The sequence below is a fragment of the Nasonia vitripennis genome, chromosome 2, assembly GCF_009193385.2.
Source record: "Nasonia vitripennis strain AsymCx chromosome 2, Nvit_psr_1.1, whole genome shotgun sequence".
Lineage (NCBI taxonomy): Eukaryota > Metazoa > Arthropoda > Insecta > Hymenoptera > Pteromalidae > Nasonia > Nasonia vitripennis.
In genome coordinates this window covers 27,452,210-27,469,109 of record NC_045758.1, presented here as the reverse complement: position 1 = coordinate 27,469,109, position 16,900 = coordinate 27,452,210, and the positions used below count along the sequence as shown (strand labels likewise).

The following is a 16,900-nucleotide window of genomic DNA, read 5'->3' as shown; positions in this document are numbered from 1 at the left end:
CCAATAAATTCTTTACAACACAATTTTTATTTTTTCTAATAAAATTTATAAAATCTATTTTTTACATTTAAGTATGTAAATTTTATATTTTTTTTTTCATTGTGTGCAGTATGAAAAATATTTTGTATGATACGAATTTTTTAATTTATCGACTGCAAAGAATTAATAAACTCGAGTTTATTTCAGAAAATCAAAGATCTTCATTGAAGAGAGATAAATTGCAATGATGAAATGCAATTTGATTTATTTATTGTAATTAGCTATTTTAAACGAATAAAAATATATCAAAATATAGGTATTGTTAGTTATTATATTCCTATCTGCATATAGCTAAAATTACAATGAGCATAATACAGAAGACATGTATTCGTAATTAAAGAATCAATAACTTCTGATATAAGCATCCACAGTTTTTATTTATTAACTTCGAAAAGGTACAATTGTAATATATTACATTTACTGAACATTACCAGAATGTATATCAGCAAATTTTCTTATGATCAATAACATTTTATTTTGACATCGTTGTACTATTACAAACTAAAGGCGACATTGAACGTTAGTTTACTTGACACAGCAAAAATCACACTCAATAATACATATGAAGGTCTGAAACAAATAAAAATATGAGGACAAGAAAAGATGTACTTTTCTTTGAAAAAAAAAACCCTGCTGAAAATTATCTAAGTTGAAGAAAAAATGGTATCGCAAGTAAAAACATCAAAACGATAAAGCTATTCGCCTTAGTTCAGATAAATGTTAATAACATTTCAGTCGCATGGGTAAGATTTAAATAAAATGCATGAATGACTGTAAAATATACAAGCTGCGGTACCATTTTCCTTTCAATATTACTTAAGATCTAATAATCACACTTATATACTTAAATAGCAACTGTGACATAATTTTTAGAAAACCATGAAATCAACACAATTGCATCTAATCACACAGATGATTGTGCGGTTACATTTCTTTTGCGCATTTTTTACGGAATACTTTATTACCAATAAATTAATTCAAGAGCCAAATCACAGAGCTGTTTTTTTTCTTTTGGAAAGAAAATAAGTTCACGATTCATTCAGGCTGACAACTCTTTGGTAACAAATACAACAGTTCATTTCCTATAGTTATCTATAGATATTTGCTAATACTGTTTTATATCTATAAAATTGAGGTCCGTCAAGCTATTCAATTCCACGCGCTAAGCATGGAATCACCTGCGTCGTTGATAAACAATATAGAACTGAACTTTTTCTCTTTTAACGTTGTATTATGCATTTTTGCATAGATCTTTGATTTCACGAATTATAATATTTCCTTAAAAAATGTTTTTCGATTCCGATTAAAAAGCTTCTTTCTTCCTCTAAAATTAAAATTTCGTCCTGTACATGCCAAAAACAACTCCATAAATGCAATACTTAAAAAAAATCAATCTTTAGTAGGAGATTCGCCGTAAACTTTTTGAAATTCTTTCTATAAAAAAGCATCTCTTACTCAATTCGTACAGTTTTGTAATTGACTGCAATAATTACTTCGCTTGAAGCTCACTTTCATAGACACGCAGAACTAAAACCGCCAATCAATACTGCTGCAGCACTTTTGCCACATCGCCCAAGGTCTATCCGAATGCATTTATTCGCCGCTTCCTCCTCTCAATGTTTGATCAATCAAGACGCCACAGTGGCAGACGGTTATCGACGTAAACGAAAGAGAAGCGAACCTTCATTTTATAATTGTGCATCATGTGCGTATCTATGCTCCCACGCGTGTGCACGCGTTACTCGATGGCACTTGTTTACTGTTTTTGTTTAGCTTAAAAATTATCTTACTTTTAGTCGCTTTTTACCTCTGAAGACCCGCTATCCCCGTCAATCCCTGGTGCGATTTTTAAGAAAGAAGTAAAAAAATTATTCATCTCGAGTTTGATTACATTGGTGGTCCGTAAATATTGTTGAGTTGCTGAGTGCAGCGGATAAAAGTGGCGCGTTTTGGCAGTTCTCGCAAGCGAGACGCTCCTACGTAGGTGCAAGCTGAACGCAGACCTCCCAGCATATCTAATACTGTAGCTTCCACACCACCTTTGTAAGGGACTTCCACGGTTTTTCCTTCCGATGATCTTTAACAGAAATGACATTCAAATTTTTATGTCTTCTAGGTTGCTGTTGATCAGTAATTTATTTATTGATATTTTTCGCAAGTGCATGAAAAACAGTCATAAAATCCAGTAAAAAAAAAATATTGCTTATCATGGAGTCAATTATATTTTTAAAAGTTTTGAGAGTTGCCAAACTAATTAAAACAAATGTATAACGATTACGCTTTGCTGACGGAAAAGCAATCAGTGTAAAGCTAACAGACGGTCGAAAACGCGCTGGTAATTTCATGAACGATAAAGGTGAACGTAAGGTCTTTCAAAGTCAATGTTTATTGACTTCACTTTAACGAGCGTAATTAGACAGCTGATATGCAATTCGAGAAAAAATGAAAAAAATTTCCGCGCGATATTGTGTACCCAGTGCAAATCGCGTTTAATTCAATTTAAAAATTAATAGCTATTGATAGAGACATCATTTTTTACATTACTATGCTTCTTATCTTAATTTTGTTACTCTTAATATAATCATAAAACTATAATTTTATGATTATATTAATGTAATTGACTCCTATCAATCACCTCATTAGCACATTTTATCAATCAGTATTGAAATGTCTTAAGAAGCAAGTTAATTGCCGATCGCGTTAAATAGCGCAAACATTACATACATTAAAAAGCAATTTATGATATTTAAATGAATTTTACATCTGAACCGTTTCGAGAATTTGATAGCGCCGAGTTTTTCTTTAACGTAAGTGAACATCCCGAGGATAATATCGTAAAACTATTTGATCCCCCAGTCCGCATAACTCAGATTTTAGTAACTTTATACTGTCATATTTCATTCATATCATACATACATGAATGTACGTTATATTTGAAACTTTAAAGTCAGTACAACATTTTTTAAAAGTGCAGAAATTATATTACGTAACACGCAGACGCGTGACACGATTTTTCTTTAATTTTGATGACGCATGAAGAATTTTTAAACAATTACTAATCAAGAAGCTTGCATATTCAGCATTCGAAAAAACTTAAATCAACAGTTATATTAAGTTTAATTCGCGATTGCTCAAGTTTCTAGAAATTTCTTATAAACCTTCAATTTTATTTTAGGTAAATATTTCACGCTGATTAATAAATACATTGATCAAATATGTCACCTGTAATCAGCGACGCCGCCGGCATGTTTCTTCATAGCAGTGCTCGAAGACATTCCATAAAAAAGTTTGAATTTTTTCCCGTTCTTCTCAATCGTATCGCCTCCGCATTCGTCATGACCAGCAAACATTCCACCCGCCATAACGAAATCGGCGCCAGCGCCAAAAGCTTTCGCTATGTCTCCCGGGCAAGTGCAACCACCGTCCTGTAAAATATTTAGAATATAAAATAATTTTCAAGATTCAAAAACCTCTAAGTTTTAAGTTTCGGTTTTTGAGTGTGAAACTAAGGATTAAATTTAAATTTAATAATTTTCATTAATCTGTACACTTACAGAAATTATATGACCTTTGAGGCCATGAGCAGCATCTGCACACTCAATTACTGCACTTAATTGAGGATAGCCAACACCAGTTTTCATACGTGTTGTGCAAACAGATCCAGGTCCAATTCCTACTTTAATCACATCGGCACCAGACAAAATCAATTCTTCTACCATTTCCCCAGTGACTACATTTCCAGCCTGTTAAAAATAGTTTGTATTTAAAATAATTCTTACTTTAGTACAAGAATTTTTTTCTACTCTCTTCTACTTTATTTTAACATGTGGCAATAAGAGATTTAATTACTTTAAAAGCAGACAAGGTATCTTGAAGATTTTGACACATTAAACAGATAAACTTAATTACTCTGCATTTTTTCAGCATTACAAACAGATACTTACAATTATTGTGTGACTAGGAAACTGCAAGCGAACCTTCCTAACGTATTCCACAAAATGCTGGGAATAACCATTGGCAACATCTATACAAATAAAGGACAGCTCAGGTACTGCTGCCAAAACACTCAACAAACGTTCAAAGTCTTCATTTCCTGTCCCTGAACTAGCCGCCATGTTTTGCAGGCAGTCCGGATTTTGAATGGCAAATTCTTTCCATTCATCAACACTATAATATTTGTGCATGGTCGTAAACAGTCCATGCTGGAATACAAATGATCAATATAATATATACAGCACTGCAGCCAATCCGTGAAACACACTACCTGGTTGCAACAGCCAAATGTTTCAAAAATATTGAATGAGAGTCAAAGCAAATTACCTTGGACAGTGCTCTTGCCATTTCGAAGGTCCCGACCGTGTCCATGTTCGACGCCATAACGGGTATTCCTCGGTAGGTGCGTTTGGAATTACGAAAAGTTATTTCTCTAAATAAGTCGACCTAAAAATAAAAAATCTTGAATGAAAGTCTAGTCGAAAATAGCTGAACGACATTTCACCGAGACCCAGTGCTATGATGTGAGAGAGAAAAGACAAAAATCTTCCGTCCCTCATATCGAGGCGCTATTTATAAACAAAAGTAATAAATGACGGAAATCTTCGGCGCTAAGGTAAACACACATGGGTCCGCGCGAGTGTCATCATAATCGCACGTCTGATGTGCATAGCGATAAGAAAACAGCCTCAAGGCGAGATAAGCGTGCGACGCTCCTGCAAAAGTTCCACGGCTCAGGATGGCAATCAAAAACTTATTTCGCCTCGAGCGCTTTTTCCATCATTATTATAGGTACCTATACCTATATTTATATCTATGTATACATAACTCTCAATAAAAAAAAAAGAAGGAGAGAAACAAACTCACATCGGATCTGCTCTTGAGGGTGCTCCGCTTGGGCCTGAGGAGCACATCCTTGAAGTCGAGCTTAATGTCGTTGATGATGTTCGGCATCTTGAGAAGGACGGCGGTGTGCAGGAGGCGACGGACGCTTGACGGCGCGACGATCTTGATACTCACAAGGCGGCTCGCCGCGGCAACTGATGGACACCCGCGGGAAGCTACACCGACCACGAGAAGCGCAGCCACAGCTCTCTCAGCTCAGACGACGGTCTGGTATGGCTTTTATGCGCGGCTATTGCTGTCTCTCTCTCTCGCGGAGGAGGCACACACTAGTTACTATATACCTAAAGCTCGCGAGCCAGAATATAGGTATACTCACTTCGCGGTGGGGGTGTTGAAGGTGGAGTGAAGAGACAGACTATACCAAACTATAGTGTGTGATATGTCGATATATACCCAACCTTACCGAGACTATATACGCAGAGGACATCATGTGATAACATGCGCGCGCTTTGCGATGCATTTAGGAAAAAGTCTGGTTTCGGCCATTCTCATGATTATTCATTATTTAGCGGGCTGATGATGATGCATCTTTTGCAGAATTAACAAATTTTTTGCATCGATGATTTCTTCTTTGACGCATTTAGTGCGATTTCAAATGCTATTTAAAAGAAGATAATTTCTGTGCTTTTTACAGAATGTTTTTTTCTTTTTATAATTAACTAATCCAACCCCATGTTCAATCCTATTGACATTTTTTATATTAATTATTAATTATACCCACATTGGCTACATGACATTATTTTGTGCATTTTTTTTCGAATTTAGATTATGCAAGCGCCTGTGCATTGCGTATTCGCCGCGCGTGTAATGTGTATACTCTATAAACTTGCTCGCGCTTGCGCGCGAAAGGATGCGGATCCGCGACGCGCGTTTTCGAATACAAAACATAAAGCGTTACCGCATAGGGTCAAAGTGACCTTTGTTTATATACTTATGGAATTCGAGAAATGTACAATACGTGAAATACATCAGAACACTTCTGATAGACGCACTTACGGTGATCAGTTCTCTGGGGGTTGACGCGTGCTGGAACGCGTGACATTTTGGAAAGATTTTGAATTAGGTACAGTTTTTAATTAAACTTGTTTTACTATTAATTCTAATAGTATAGTATGATAGAATAATATACTTGATATAAGAAAAGACAAGCAAATCACTAAGATGAATTCGTCCGATAAGAATGAACTGTACAGCAATGCATACAAGTCATCGGAAATTGTAGATCTGCAAGTTTACTTTGATGCCTACAGAGAAGTGATTCGAACATCCAATTTTTATGAACACTTTGAAATGAATGAGGATCATTTAATGGATATAGTTTCCAGTAAAGGCAACATGGAAAAAGATGCATGGAAGAATCTTTCTAAGCATTGCAGCGTTGATAATTTAACGGTTGAGGGTGAGTTGGAAAAAATGACGAAAAGCTCATATGAGTTCTGCAAAGATCCAGATGATCCATCTGTCATTGAAAATGTGGAACTACAGACTGTAAAATATACAAAAATGAGGAATAAAGTTTCTAGAGGAATTATAATTCCTATGTTGAAATATATAAGTGAAAAAAATATTGTAAGTATATCTCTATTATAGAAACCAATAACTTCTTTGATAAAATTCAGCACTATTCGATCAAAACAACTGTGATTGATAAATGTAATGTTTTTAGGTGTATGAGCCATCTACTTTAAATTCACAAAGATGTTTGAAACCAGAAAAGGACATTCTTGTATATGTCAAAGTTTACAAGCCCTTCAGCTCCAGAACGTATTCCAAAAAGAATAGTATACACAAAGTATCTAATTGTAAAATCTCAGTTCATGCTGTCATAGCTATGCACGGCTCTCAGACATTAGACAAGCTGAAGGATAAAATATTTTGCTATGCAGATAATAGTGTTTCACGAGAGATCAGTGAGAGGCCTGTGAGATTAAAAGTTCAAAATGCTAAGGTATTTATGAGAATGTCAAATTTCATTCAATATTTTTCAACAAGTCAAACATGTAGCTATTTATTTGTCCTAGGATGTTTACAAATCAGGATTTTTTTACATTGAAGGCACGTTTTATAATGATTTACGTGATCCTACAAATAAAGATAATAGTAAAGTAATTAGGGATTGGGCAGAAAAGCATAGATATGGTACTTACCATACTGCAAAAATGGAAGAAACAAAAATATGTAGCCTCATTATAAAATTTGGTTTTCCTTATGTATATCAACATCAAGGAGACTGTGAGCACTTAATTACTTTTAGCACTGCAAAGTGAGTTGTTAAGAATTTTATGTTTTCATGTGATTATCGGATAAATGATAATAAGCCAGAAGTTATCGAATCCTTTTTTTTTGACTAGGCTAGTAAATCCAACTGATGAATTGGATCCAGGTTGTTATCCAAGAATTATCAGGTTAAAGCCATATAGAAGTCGGTTATGCATGACCTGTGGAGTATACAATGCCATATGGTTAGTGAGCAAAAGTAAGAGACTTCCACACAACCCCTGCTTATTTTGTGATTTTTGCTTCAAATCGTATAACTATGTTAAGGGTAAGAAAGTTGGACAGTTTGAAGCACATGCATTTCCATATGACAGTGAACTAGATTCTCGACTAAGTACTTAGAAGAAATCTCAACTAAAATTATACACAAGAAAACTTTATTTTTGCTATACTTTTTATTATTGATACAATAAGTTGATCATATAGATATCATTATTTAGATTTGAACAAGTAATTTTTTTTTCGGCATAATTATATTAAAAATATATCTAATCATTGTATACAGTACTCATAATAAAAATTTTTTTATTATTATTGAACTCTCGATCTATATAAAACTTTATTTCAAGAACTTAATATTTCTATTAACCTTTTGAAAATTTTTCAATAAATTTTTGTTATTAATAAGATTTCTATGAAATAAATACCTGTTTAATTTTTATTTTAATTTTTCATATTTCATATCATATAATATTAAACTCAAATCGAAAGCATGATTATCGCAATGCTACCAACATTGCGGCTACCTGCACAACGCAAGATTACAACCTGTAAACGCTGATGATGGCTGATGGCTCATGGCATTCAGCCATTGGCACTATATTCGCTGTGAGCACATACCGTGGCGCCCTCATTTCGGGAGTACATCCCATGTTAAATCTTATGGGCGAAAAATAGTTCGAGCGGCCGCTATTAGCAATTTCGAGAGTACATCCCATAAGATTACGTGTGAAAAGTGACATCAGCGCCAGCCCTCCCCTCCAACGACGCGCTCACAGCGAATATAGATATGTATTTGGCAGTGGCATCACTGGCATCGCAGATTCGCAGCGCACACGCCACAGCGGCCACACAGTAGTTTGTGTCGCTCTACAGGCCACTCGCTCATGATTACGATTCGGCGACTTTTAGGTTAAGTTTGTCGATATGGTAATAATCAGGTATCTCTAATTGTTAATTAATTAAGCGCGAGAATCAATGAGTGCTAGAGCTTGATACGATTGAATTGTCTGCCAAAGGCCTGCTCTTCCGCATAAAATGCAGTCCAAGACGAAGAACGCCAAGATGTCGGTGAAAAAGGGGAAAAAACACACACGTGCGTCGCCCAAGCAAAAGCCATCGCCGAAGAAGAAAATCGAGAAGAAAACCGAGAGCGATACCAAGCTCAAGGGCAGCAAGACACTGCTCATCGCCCAGGAGGTCAAGTTCGCCAGATTACTTGCAAACAACGACAAGAGAGTCAGGGACAAAGTTCTGAAGAATCTGCAGAAATGGTTGAAGATGCGCTCTCAGAGCTCGTTCGGTACGTTAATATTAGTTTCTGAGCTAAAGAAAGTGATTTATGACTTGAACCATTGCTTTTTCGGTGATTTTGTTGTTTTTCAAAACGATGCTGATGTTTCTGTTGTAGCTTTCACAGAGGCAGACTTCTTGAGATTATGGAAAGGCTTGTTTTATTGCATGTGGATGTCCGACAAGCCATTGGTGCAAGAGGAACTCGCAGAGTCCCTTAGCAAAATTCTACATTGTTTTAATTCTATGGATACTGCGCTACTTTATACAAAATGTACCTTAAAAAGCCTTGCCGCTGAGTGGTTTGGCATTGATCGATACAGGGTGGATAAATTTGAGATGGTTGGTACTCATATTTTTGATAAAAGATTTTACTTAATTCATCGCAAATTAATTTAGTTCATCAATTACAGCTTGTCAGAAAGATTATCAGGCAAACATTTGAAATGTGCAAGAAAGCATCTTGGAATAAGCAATGGGTAGTTGGTGTGGGTAAAGTTTTCGAAGAGATTTTGTTGGATCCAAAAACTTGTTTGGGACTTAATTTACATATAACAGATGTCTATATGGAAGAATTAGCTAAAGTGAGTACATGGCTTCAGAATATTTTGATTAAAAATGTATCTAACATTAAATATCTATAAATGTTGGGCTTTATTTTAGATAAGTGAAGGACAGATACCTACAAGTATTGTTACAGAATTTGTCAGGCCTTTTGTCATTCATTTAGCAAGCATGAGTGACCAAAGACAAATCAAGCATGTTGTTAAGAATATTTTTAGGTATTTAATTTTCCAATCTGATGTTGGAATGGACTATGTAGAGAAGTTTGAAGCCTGGAGACAAGTAAGAATTTTATCGTATAAATTTAAATATTCTCAAAAAAATGTTATATATTCACTACATGCATTTTAATTTTCAACGTAGGCTGGCTTTCCTTGTCAAAACATTGATGAGATGCAAAAGGTCGAAGTTTCGGACGAAGAAATTGAGAACGAGGAAGAAGAAGAGGGAGACGATGAAAATGATGTGGAAGAAACAGTTACTAACGCTGGAGATAAACCGTTAGATCCAAGAGCTGGTAGGGTAGATGTGGAAATACCGCAAATACCTTTTGATCCCATTGAAATAGCTAGCATATTAAAAGAAAATAAATTCCACAAATCATCAACGACGCTGACGCGTAAGCACATTACGCGGCTAATAAACGAGTAAGTACTTTGTACATGTCTTTGATTACAACGAATTGATCGTCAACTTAATTTCGATTGAAATAATAAACATTTTACAACGTTTCAGTTTTACTAAGTTAACCCAAGGTGATATGCCATTTGGAATCAAAGAAATTCCAGTACCGGAAACTACTAGAATCAACCCGTATGAAGCTGCTGAAGAATTACTGAATCTCAACCAAGAGCTTTATTCAGATTCGAGCAAAAATACGCGCAAAAGAAAAAAGAATGGTAATATAACGGAATTCGATGAAGAAAATATAGAAGAGTTAGTTCCACCTCAAGACCAGAACAGCTCTACAATTCTTAGTTCTAGTAATAAGAAACAAAAATTAGATGACAGTGATGATGGCGAGGAACTGACTGATAAACTTCCTAATGCAACAGCAATCAAACAAAAAACTAAAAATAAGCTTAAAAAGAAATTAGACAAATTGAATTTATCAGAACCTCTTCCAAGTAAAAAATTAAAGAAGTCTTCCAAAAAGTTAAACAATACATTTTCAGAATGTACAGAGAAGTCCACAGTGAGTGCTGATCTAGGTACTAGTAAGGGTGGTACTAGTTGTAATTGGGATGTAGATGTCGCTGAGTCGTCAACCTCGCTGACAACTACTCCTGTAATAGTGAGTGAAAAAAGCAAGTCTCCTAAGAAGAGCAAAGCAAAGGCAGAAAAAGAAGGTGAAACAAACTTGCTAAAAACAAATATACCCTGGTTAACTCCAGTACTGACCAGGCTAGAAGAACAAAGTAGTGTGAGTAGAAAATCTAATTCAATTTTATGCACATAATTATTATCTTTATAAGAGTTTTGAATTAAATTAAAATGTAATGTAACGTTACAGACACCAACGCCTCTCAAATCCGCTCTGAAACAGACGCCAACAACCGATTCAGCGAAAAAACGAGTAAAAATAATGCTGCAGAAAAATACAGCCCAGAATACTTTCGAGTACTTTCGTCAACTGAGGCAGAGTCCTGCTATTCCATTCGACGCCAACAGGAAACCAAAAGCGGGAGTACTCAAGCCGAGCCCGATTCCAAGCCCTGTCAACCCCTTTTATAAGAGGAAGATATTTTAAAGAACGACACAGTAGGCATTTAATTTCAAATACTTGTATATTGTGATTTTATACCTACAATTAGTTGATTTGTTGCCTGCGTGTGGTTGAAGTGTACACAATTCTAAGTACATCGATATCTTTTTAACACATCTCCGAAAAGAATATTTCAAGTTTTCCAAGTTATAGATTATTAAATGAAATTGTACGGCGCTGTGAACGGTCGATACAGTGGCTAAAGTCTACATTTGACGTGTAAAATACTTTTTTTATACCGGTAGTTGAAGTGACAAAATATGAATCGTCGATAGATCTTTGGAACCTATTATCTGTTAATGTTTTGGTAATTATCGAGTATACCTCGTTTTTTAGTGAAAGTAATCTTTAGTCCTTTCCTAAAAATGTTACACGCTATTTTGTACAGAATCGATGATTCAGTCCGTTTATTACAGTCACGTGTAATTGGTTCATATATCAATAAATTTACAGAAAATACTTAAAATAAAAATATATTGCTTGTATCTGTGATTTATATTTTATCGAACAAATTTTTCTAGTTAGGTATACATCAAGAAAAAAATTTTTAATTCATGTTAGGTATGAATTTAACGGTACGCTTACGATACATCAATCATCTAACTTATATTGCATCCTTAAAACAACGTTCAACAAACGAGAAATCAACAAATCATCCATTTGCTACTAAAGTACTATGGAGTACTGAACAAAACGTATGCATATCTATTAATTTGCTATATATCTTTACACATAGTACACATCGAGATAGTTTTGAAATATCAACAGAAAAAAAACCGAAGATTCTTATTCTCGAGCCTATACAATACTTTCCTTATTTGCTCTCAACTATATTTACACAATGAATTGTACAATTTATCCCTTGTTGGGATCAAATATCGATTTTCAGCTAGGGTCATTTCTTTGGCACATGAATTCACCTTCTTGTTGTACAAGATTTGTTTTTTCTAAAGCTATGGGAAAAAAATAGATTCTCTCATATGCATTTCTCAAGTCCATTCCCAATCTTATACACCTTAAATTGCCGTATATTATACTACATTCATATTATTCGTTCAATGCTCAAGGCGTTGATTGCATTTATTCCAAGAATGAAAAATTATATACAATTATATACTAGTATTTCATTTCTCTCTCGGCATTGTAATTGCGAATTTTTTAAAAATTTGTTTCATCATAATATTATAAACGTTGATCTCTGATTACGCGTATTTTGCATAATTTACAATTATACAAAGACAAAATCCGCGTATAATCATATATAATTATCTTTCATAGGAATTTGTATATACTTCGTACAATTGCTCCACTCGAGATTAGTACACAAAAGCCGTTTAATTATATAGCGGATTAAAGAATTGAATTTGTACTGGGGTTCACGTGTTTGTGTCTCTTGTGTACATCTGTGAAAAAAGCACGCAGTAGCATCATCAGCGACGTTAGGTATACATGAGACAAGAGTTTCAATTCCATTTGTCTGGCGGCGGCAGAGCTGTTCGTCTCGAGAGTGTACACAATTATTAGTTATTAGTATAATATGTATGTTATACATCGTACGAAGCTTTTACACATATATAACTCTGTATGATAACGCTTTAATTTTATCGCTCGTTAAATAGATTTTAGAAGTTATCCTCGTTATACACACATATATCGTTTATGGATTTGTATTTGTTCATAATTCATATACTCGCAAATTACTACTTGTCAGAGGACTTTGATAAAGTACACATATTTCATACTGCTTAACCCTTTTATAGAAAAGTACACATACTTACTGTTGAACCATTTAAAAATATCGTTTGGAAATAATGTTTTGTTTTCTAAATTCAATTTTCTTGATCTTTTTCTTTCACCTTTTGATAAAAATACGATTGCTTCAAAAAAGTTATAGAAAGTTCAATTTTATCCGTATTTTCGAATATGCTCAATCATATAAAAACATTGCAACGATCCCCTAATAATAATAATAATAATAATAAATTCCTCGAGTGATTCTTTATTCGTGTCAAGAAAAGTTTATAATAACTGACCATTTGTATAACAAAAAAAAAAACTCGTCACTGCAGTATAATAAATCTTCAGTTTTTAGAAAGGTAATAGCTGGCTGTAAGTTTAGAATACTTGCATATCATAGTTTATCAATCATATATGTAGAAAAATATATAGAAAATCCAGAAACATCACATGTTACCTCATCCAACATAAAATAACCCACCTTACAGAATGAAGAATCACTCATCACCCGACGTTTCAATAGAATTTTCAATCAAAAACTAAACCAGGGCTATATCGAAAAAAAAAAAAACAAAAGAATCAGCTAACAGGAAAAAACACGCGCCTCCCTTATAATACTCCTACAAATAAGCTATACAAATCCTCGGTCCTCGGTACGGTTTTTTATGCGCGATATAGAATATATATTAATCGTGATTATCACAGAGACAGGCATCAATTGCTGTGTACGCTACATGTGTAAGAGATTTTTTTTTTCTTCATATTTCTTGTACTCTCGGAAAGATGCGACGCTACAATATGTGAGACAGGGTTGGGATGGATGGGTTAGCCGAGCTTCGCGTCCTTGCAGACGAAGGATCTCCACTTCCAGTACCAGCCCATTTCGAGCTGGTTGAAGCCCGTTGTGAAGAGAGAAATGCCGATGAAGAAGAGCGCGTGCAGGAGCGTCCACAGTTGGAAGATCGGCGAGATTACCAGCATCAGCAACATCGTGCCTTGACGTTATTGAAAGCAAATGTGGCTTAGTTGGTATTTTATGAAGAATTGTAGTGGTGAGCTTTAGTCGCAAAGAAGAATTAAAAAAAAAGTGAAGCGCGGAAATAACGGGCTTTGCTCGGACGCGCTCGATACGACTGCTGTGCGTCCTACTTTATGGCCCTATTTTACAAGCACATTATTCTAGTGATTAAAGCACGGGTATTTAATCGCTCACCAGACAGTAAGGTCCAGAAGACAAAGGCTATCCTCAGAGGCATCCGACTGGACTCTGGCCAGGGTTCGCTGGGGAACCTCTTGTCCACGTAGAACTGCTCGAGGGCTCGTTCCTTCTGCTGCCACCTTTCCTCCAGCCAGTTCCTCAGTCCGGCCTCGTCCTTCGGTACTTCTGACTGGGGTATTCTGCGAACGTGGAAGTGCACCTCGTCGGGCACTTTTCCGTTCAGTAGGTCCAGCTCCGACTGATGATCGATCAAAATAAACCACATGATAAATTCTGACAGTATAAGTATATTGAAACCTTATTACTAAACTCTCACCTGAGGTACAAGATCCGGATAGCCGATGCTCAAGTCGTACAGCGCATCGAGATAATCCGCCTGCTGGAGATGCCTAACGAGATAACTGAAGCCGGTAGTTTTGGGATGCAAGGTGTGCGTGTAGACGGGCAGCCCATGGGACATCGCGTACTTGTCCGAGCGCTCTTTGCTGCTGACGGTCAGATCAGTGCCTTCGGGGAAGATGAGCAGTTGACTGCGTCGTCGGAGTGATACCAGGTAGTCCAGCGAACGAGAGAGACGGCCCTGGTCTTCCTCCCAGCGACGAGTTATGTAGAGGAAGCCGTTCATCTGCATTATCCAACCTGAGTGGCACGCATTATACATTCATTTAAGGCTCATCGAAGGTATTTTTATCACTGATATAGCTTCAACTATTTTTCGAGAAAAAAAGCGCGTTTTTACGCAGAGGCGTTTAATTTTTAGACGCCACGCATAAATACATGCAAGTATATAGCTTCCGAGATAAAAGTCGCTAATTTCATCACGTAAAAACGGATTTAATTAGACGAACAGAAAGAAAGAAGCTACACACGCATATAGTTTACCTGGGCCAGGAATATGCCTGATGGGCTCCTTGAGTATGAACTTGAGCTTGTGAGCGGCGATATTGGGCATACAGGCCTGGTACATCGCGCCCCAGAGGAAATTCCAGTCGACCCTCGTTCGGTGGTTCATCACCAGGATAGCCGAGTCGTTCGGGAGGATGTGATCGCCCGACACCACGACTTTCATGCCGAAAAACTCCATGAGCGCCTGAACATGTACACGTACACGTCTTATTATTTTGCGCAATATTTTGGACGATATTGCGTATAATCGATACATTTTTTAACGAACAATAAAAAAAATTCCATGCTCATGCCGAAAGAAAAAGCCACACTGGCGCGATTGAAGCATGAAAAATCCAATAAGGCAATATGAACTTACGGTGGGATACATCTCCCAGCAGGAGAAGAGCAATTCGCCGCATTTACGGAAAGTCGGCGGACTGATCAGCAAAAGTGGAAGCATCGGGCAGGCAATAAACAGAAATCCCGAGAGGATACTGCCGTACCACATCGCGCAGTACAGCATCCCGCGCAACCTTCTGTCCATTGCTTTTCTTCTCTCTCCAGCTCACTGGATTATTATTATTATTATTATTACTATCATTATTAAACTTATTTCTTTGCGAGTAAACGAAGGATCTTTTTTCCCCTGAGGAAGAGAATAGAGATTTTTTAATAACAATGGCCGAGTTAATTGCGAGGGAGATACGGAGATAGTTGCGCACAATGGATGATGATGTAGTGCTGCTTTTGAGGGTATATACGAGTGAAGTGGAGGTTTGAGTGGGTCTCCTGAAGCGTATGAGGCTAAAATAAAATTTGAGGCGATGATGATGAAGCTGCTTATTCGTGCATTATTACGTTTTAAATTGTTCATTTTTATACTATTATTATTTAAAAAAAAAACAAAATTCAAATTGATTAATTGAAGAAGATTTATTTTCTGGCGAAATTCTAGAGCAGCAATAATCACAGGCGACTATACACATTCTTACATAAGGGAGTTTGTTCCAATCGTTCAAATCCAATAAAGCCTGTATAATGCAATAATAAACGAAAGGCCTGAAGAGTTTCGCAGCCCCTTTCGTAAAAATTCCACAAAAATAAATAAAATCACAAAAATCAACAGTTTTAAACAAATTCGCTCAAGTAATCTGACAAAAAAAAAAGAAAAGAAAAGAAAAACAAAACCACTAACCGAAAAGTCAAAACCACCCCGCAGATCCATTCAAACCCGAAACCGCACGGTCTTTCCTTCATCCCGCGCAGAATAGACCAAACCGCGCACACCCCTTTTCATCTCTCTTCCTCGGAGCAAAATCAACCCCCGAGCAAACTTTTGACAATAAAAAAAAAAGATTACGCAGAGAATTATTTTAAAAGAGAAGAGGAAAAAAATAAAGAATAGTTGAAAAAGAGATTGATCGTCGTCTCACCGCATCTAAGAGCTCCAGTGGTGAACTGCACCGCCGCGACTGGGCCGTCGCGTTCTCCACTCGCTCGGGCTTCCCTCTGACATTACGCCAGGGGCTTCTCTCGCGTGTGTACACACCCCGCCAGTTCTCTCTCGCGAGCGCCTCTCTCTCTCTCTCTCTCTCTCTCTCTCTCTCTCTCTCTCTCTCTCCCGCTACTTACTCGCGGGATGCTGGGTGTTCTATCGGACCACTATTGATCGAAGAGAAAAGAACAGAGGGAGGGAGTGTATGTGTGCGTGCGTGTATAGGTATGCCTGCACACGGAAGATTTGCTATGCTACTGGGGGAGAAGATGTGGGGGTTGATCTTAGGGGGGTTCTTGTTTGGACCGTTTGGGGGAGAAAGGGGTGGCTCTTTTTGGGAATTTTTTTTTCAGAGGATTGGGTTTTCGGAGAAGCTGAGGCTGTATGATTTAACTGATGAAAATCATTGATGTGGACGGTAGCTTAGAATTTTCAAGTGCTACCGGGCGGCGAGGCGAATGCGCATGGGAGATCGTTTGTGAAATCAAGTAGAATACCACATCGA

General features: G+C 36.6%; 4 protein-coding genes across 5 annotated transcripts; 2 read left to right on the top strand and 2 right to left on the bottom strand.

Moving 5' to 3' along the window:
- Window positions 1-389: 389 nt before the first annotated feature.
- Window positions 390-5,373, bottom strand: LOC100119268 (GMP reductase 1). Its single transcript, XM_001603018.6, has 6 exons — window positions 4,900-5,373; window positions 4,360-4,479; window positions 3,984-4,241; window positions 3,594-3,782; window positions 3,262-3,464; window positions 390-2,116 (listed from the first exon to the last, which is right to left on the bottom strand). Exons 1-6 carry the CDS (start codon window positions 4,984-4,986, stop codon window positions 1,927-1,929), a joined length of 1,047 nt encoding a protein of 348 aa, XP_001603068.1. The 5' UTR covers window positions 4,987-5,373; the 3' UTR covers window positions 390-1,926.
- Window positions 5,374-5,658: 285 nt separating this feature from the next.
- LOC100679278 (snRNA-activating protein complex subunit 3-like) lies at window positions 5,659-7,754 on the top strand. Its single transcript, XM_003425168.5, has 4 exons — window positions 5,659-6,507; window positions 6,605-6,886; window positions 6,960-7,201; window positions 7,290-7,754. Exons 1-4 carry the CDS (start codon window positions 6,100-6,102, stop codon window positions 7,555-7,557), a joined length of 1,200 nt encoding a protein of 399 aa, XP_003425216.1. The 5' UTR covers window positions 5,659-6,099; the 3' UTR covers window positions 7,558-7,754.
- Window positions 7,755-7,948: 194 nt separating this feature from the next.
- LOC100119304 (ribosomal RNA processing protein 1 homolog) lies at window positions 7,949-11,541 on the top strand. 2 transcript variants are annotated; one of them, XM_031924932.2, is made up of 8 exons: window positions 7,949-8,375; window positions 8,454-8,737; window positions 8,846-9,069; window positions 9,141-9,311; window positions 9,391-9,573; window positions 9,655-9,938; window positions 10,027-10,714; window positions 10,805-11,541. In XM_031924932.2, exons 1-8 carry the CDS (start codon window positions 8,362-8,364, stop codon window positions 11,039-11,041), a joined length of 2,085 nt encoding a protein of 694 aa, XP_031780792.1. In that variant the 5' UTR covers window positions 7,949-8,361; the 3' UTR covers window positions 11,042-11,541. The 2 variants fall into 2 exon arrangements, with proteins under 2 accessions (XP_031780792.1, XP_031780793.1); XM_031924933.2 differs by having other exon boundaries at window positions 8,256-8,364.
- On the bottom strand, window positions 11,060-16,484 carry LOC100119330 (lysocardiolipin acyltransferase 1). Its single transcript, XM_001603071.6, has 6 exons — window positions 16,334-16,484; window positions 15,277-15,468; window positions 14,895-15,102; window positions 14,329-14,651; window positions 14,007-14,250; window positions 11,060-13,788 (listed from the first exon to the last, which is right to left on the bottom strand). Exons 2-6 carry the CDS (start codon window positions 15,442-15,444, stop codon window positions 13,619-13,621), a joined length of 1,113 nt encoding a protein of 370 aa, XP_001603121.2. The 5' UTR covers window positions 15,445-15,468; window positions 16,334-16,484; the 3' UTR covers window positions 11,060-13,618.
- Window positions 16,485-16,900: the final 416 nt, after the last annotated feature.

Coding starts and splice junctions, on each gene's coding strand:
- LOC100679278 (XM_003425168.5), top strand. CDS start 6,100: ATGAATTCGTCCGATAAGAATGAACTGTACAGCAATGCATACAAGTCA. Junction 6,508..6,604: donor ATATAAGTGAAAAAAATATT/GTAAGTATATCT, acceptor TAATGTTTTTAG/GTGTATGAGCCATCTACTTT. Junction 7,202..7,289: donor ATTACTTTTAGCACTGCAAA/GTGAGTTGTTAA, acceptor TTTTTTGACTAG/GCTAGTAAATCCAACTGATG.
- LOC100119304 (XM_031924932.2), top strand. Junction 9,070..9,140: donor GGGTGGATAAATTTGAGATG/GTTGGTACTCAT, acceptor CATCAATTACAG/CTTGTCAGAAAGATTATCAG. Junction 9,574..9,654: donor AGTTTGAAGCCTGGAGACAA/GTAAGAATTTTA, acceptor TTTTCAACGTAG/GCTGGCTTTCCTTGTCAAAA.
- LOC100119268 (XM_001603018.6), bottom strand. CDS start 4,986: ATGCCGAACATCATCAACGACATTAAGCTCGACTTCAAGGATGTGCTC. Junction 3,465..3,593: donor TCAAAGGTCATATAATTTCT/GTAAGTGTACAG, acceptor AATATTTTACAG/GACGGTGGTTGCACTTGCCC. Junction 2,117..3,261: donor GGCGGCGTCGCTGATTACAG/GTGACATATTTG, acceptor TTTCTGTTAAAG/ATCATCGGAAGGAAAAACCG.
- LOC100119330 (XM_001603071.6), bottom strand. CDS start 15,444: ATGGACAGAAGGTTGCGCGGGATGCTGTACTGCGCGATGTGGTACGGC. Junction 15,103..15,276: donor GCTGGGAGATGTATCCCACC/GTAAGTTCATAT, acceptor GTACATGTTCAG/GCGCTCATGGAGTTTTTCGG. Junction 13,789..14,006: donor CTTCTGGACCTTACTGTCTG/GTGAGCGATTAA, acceptor AATAACGTCAAG/GCACGATGTTGCTGATGCTG.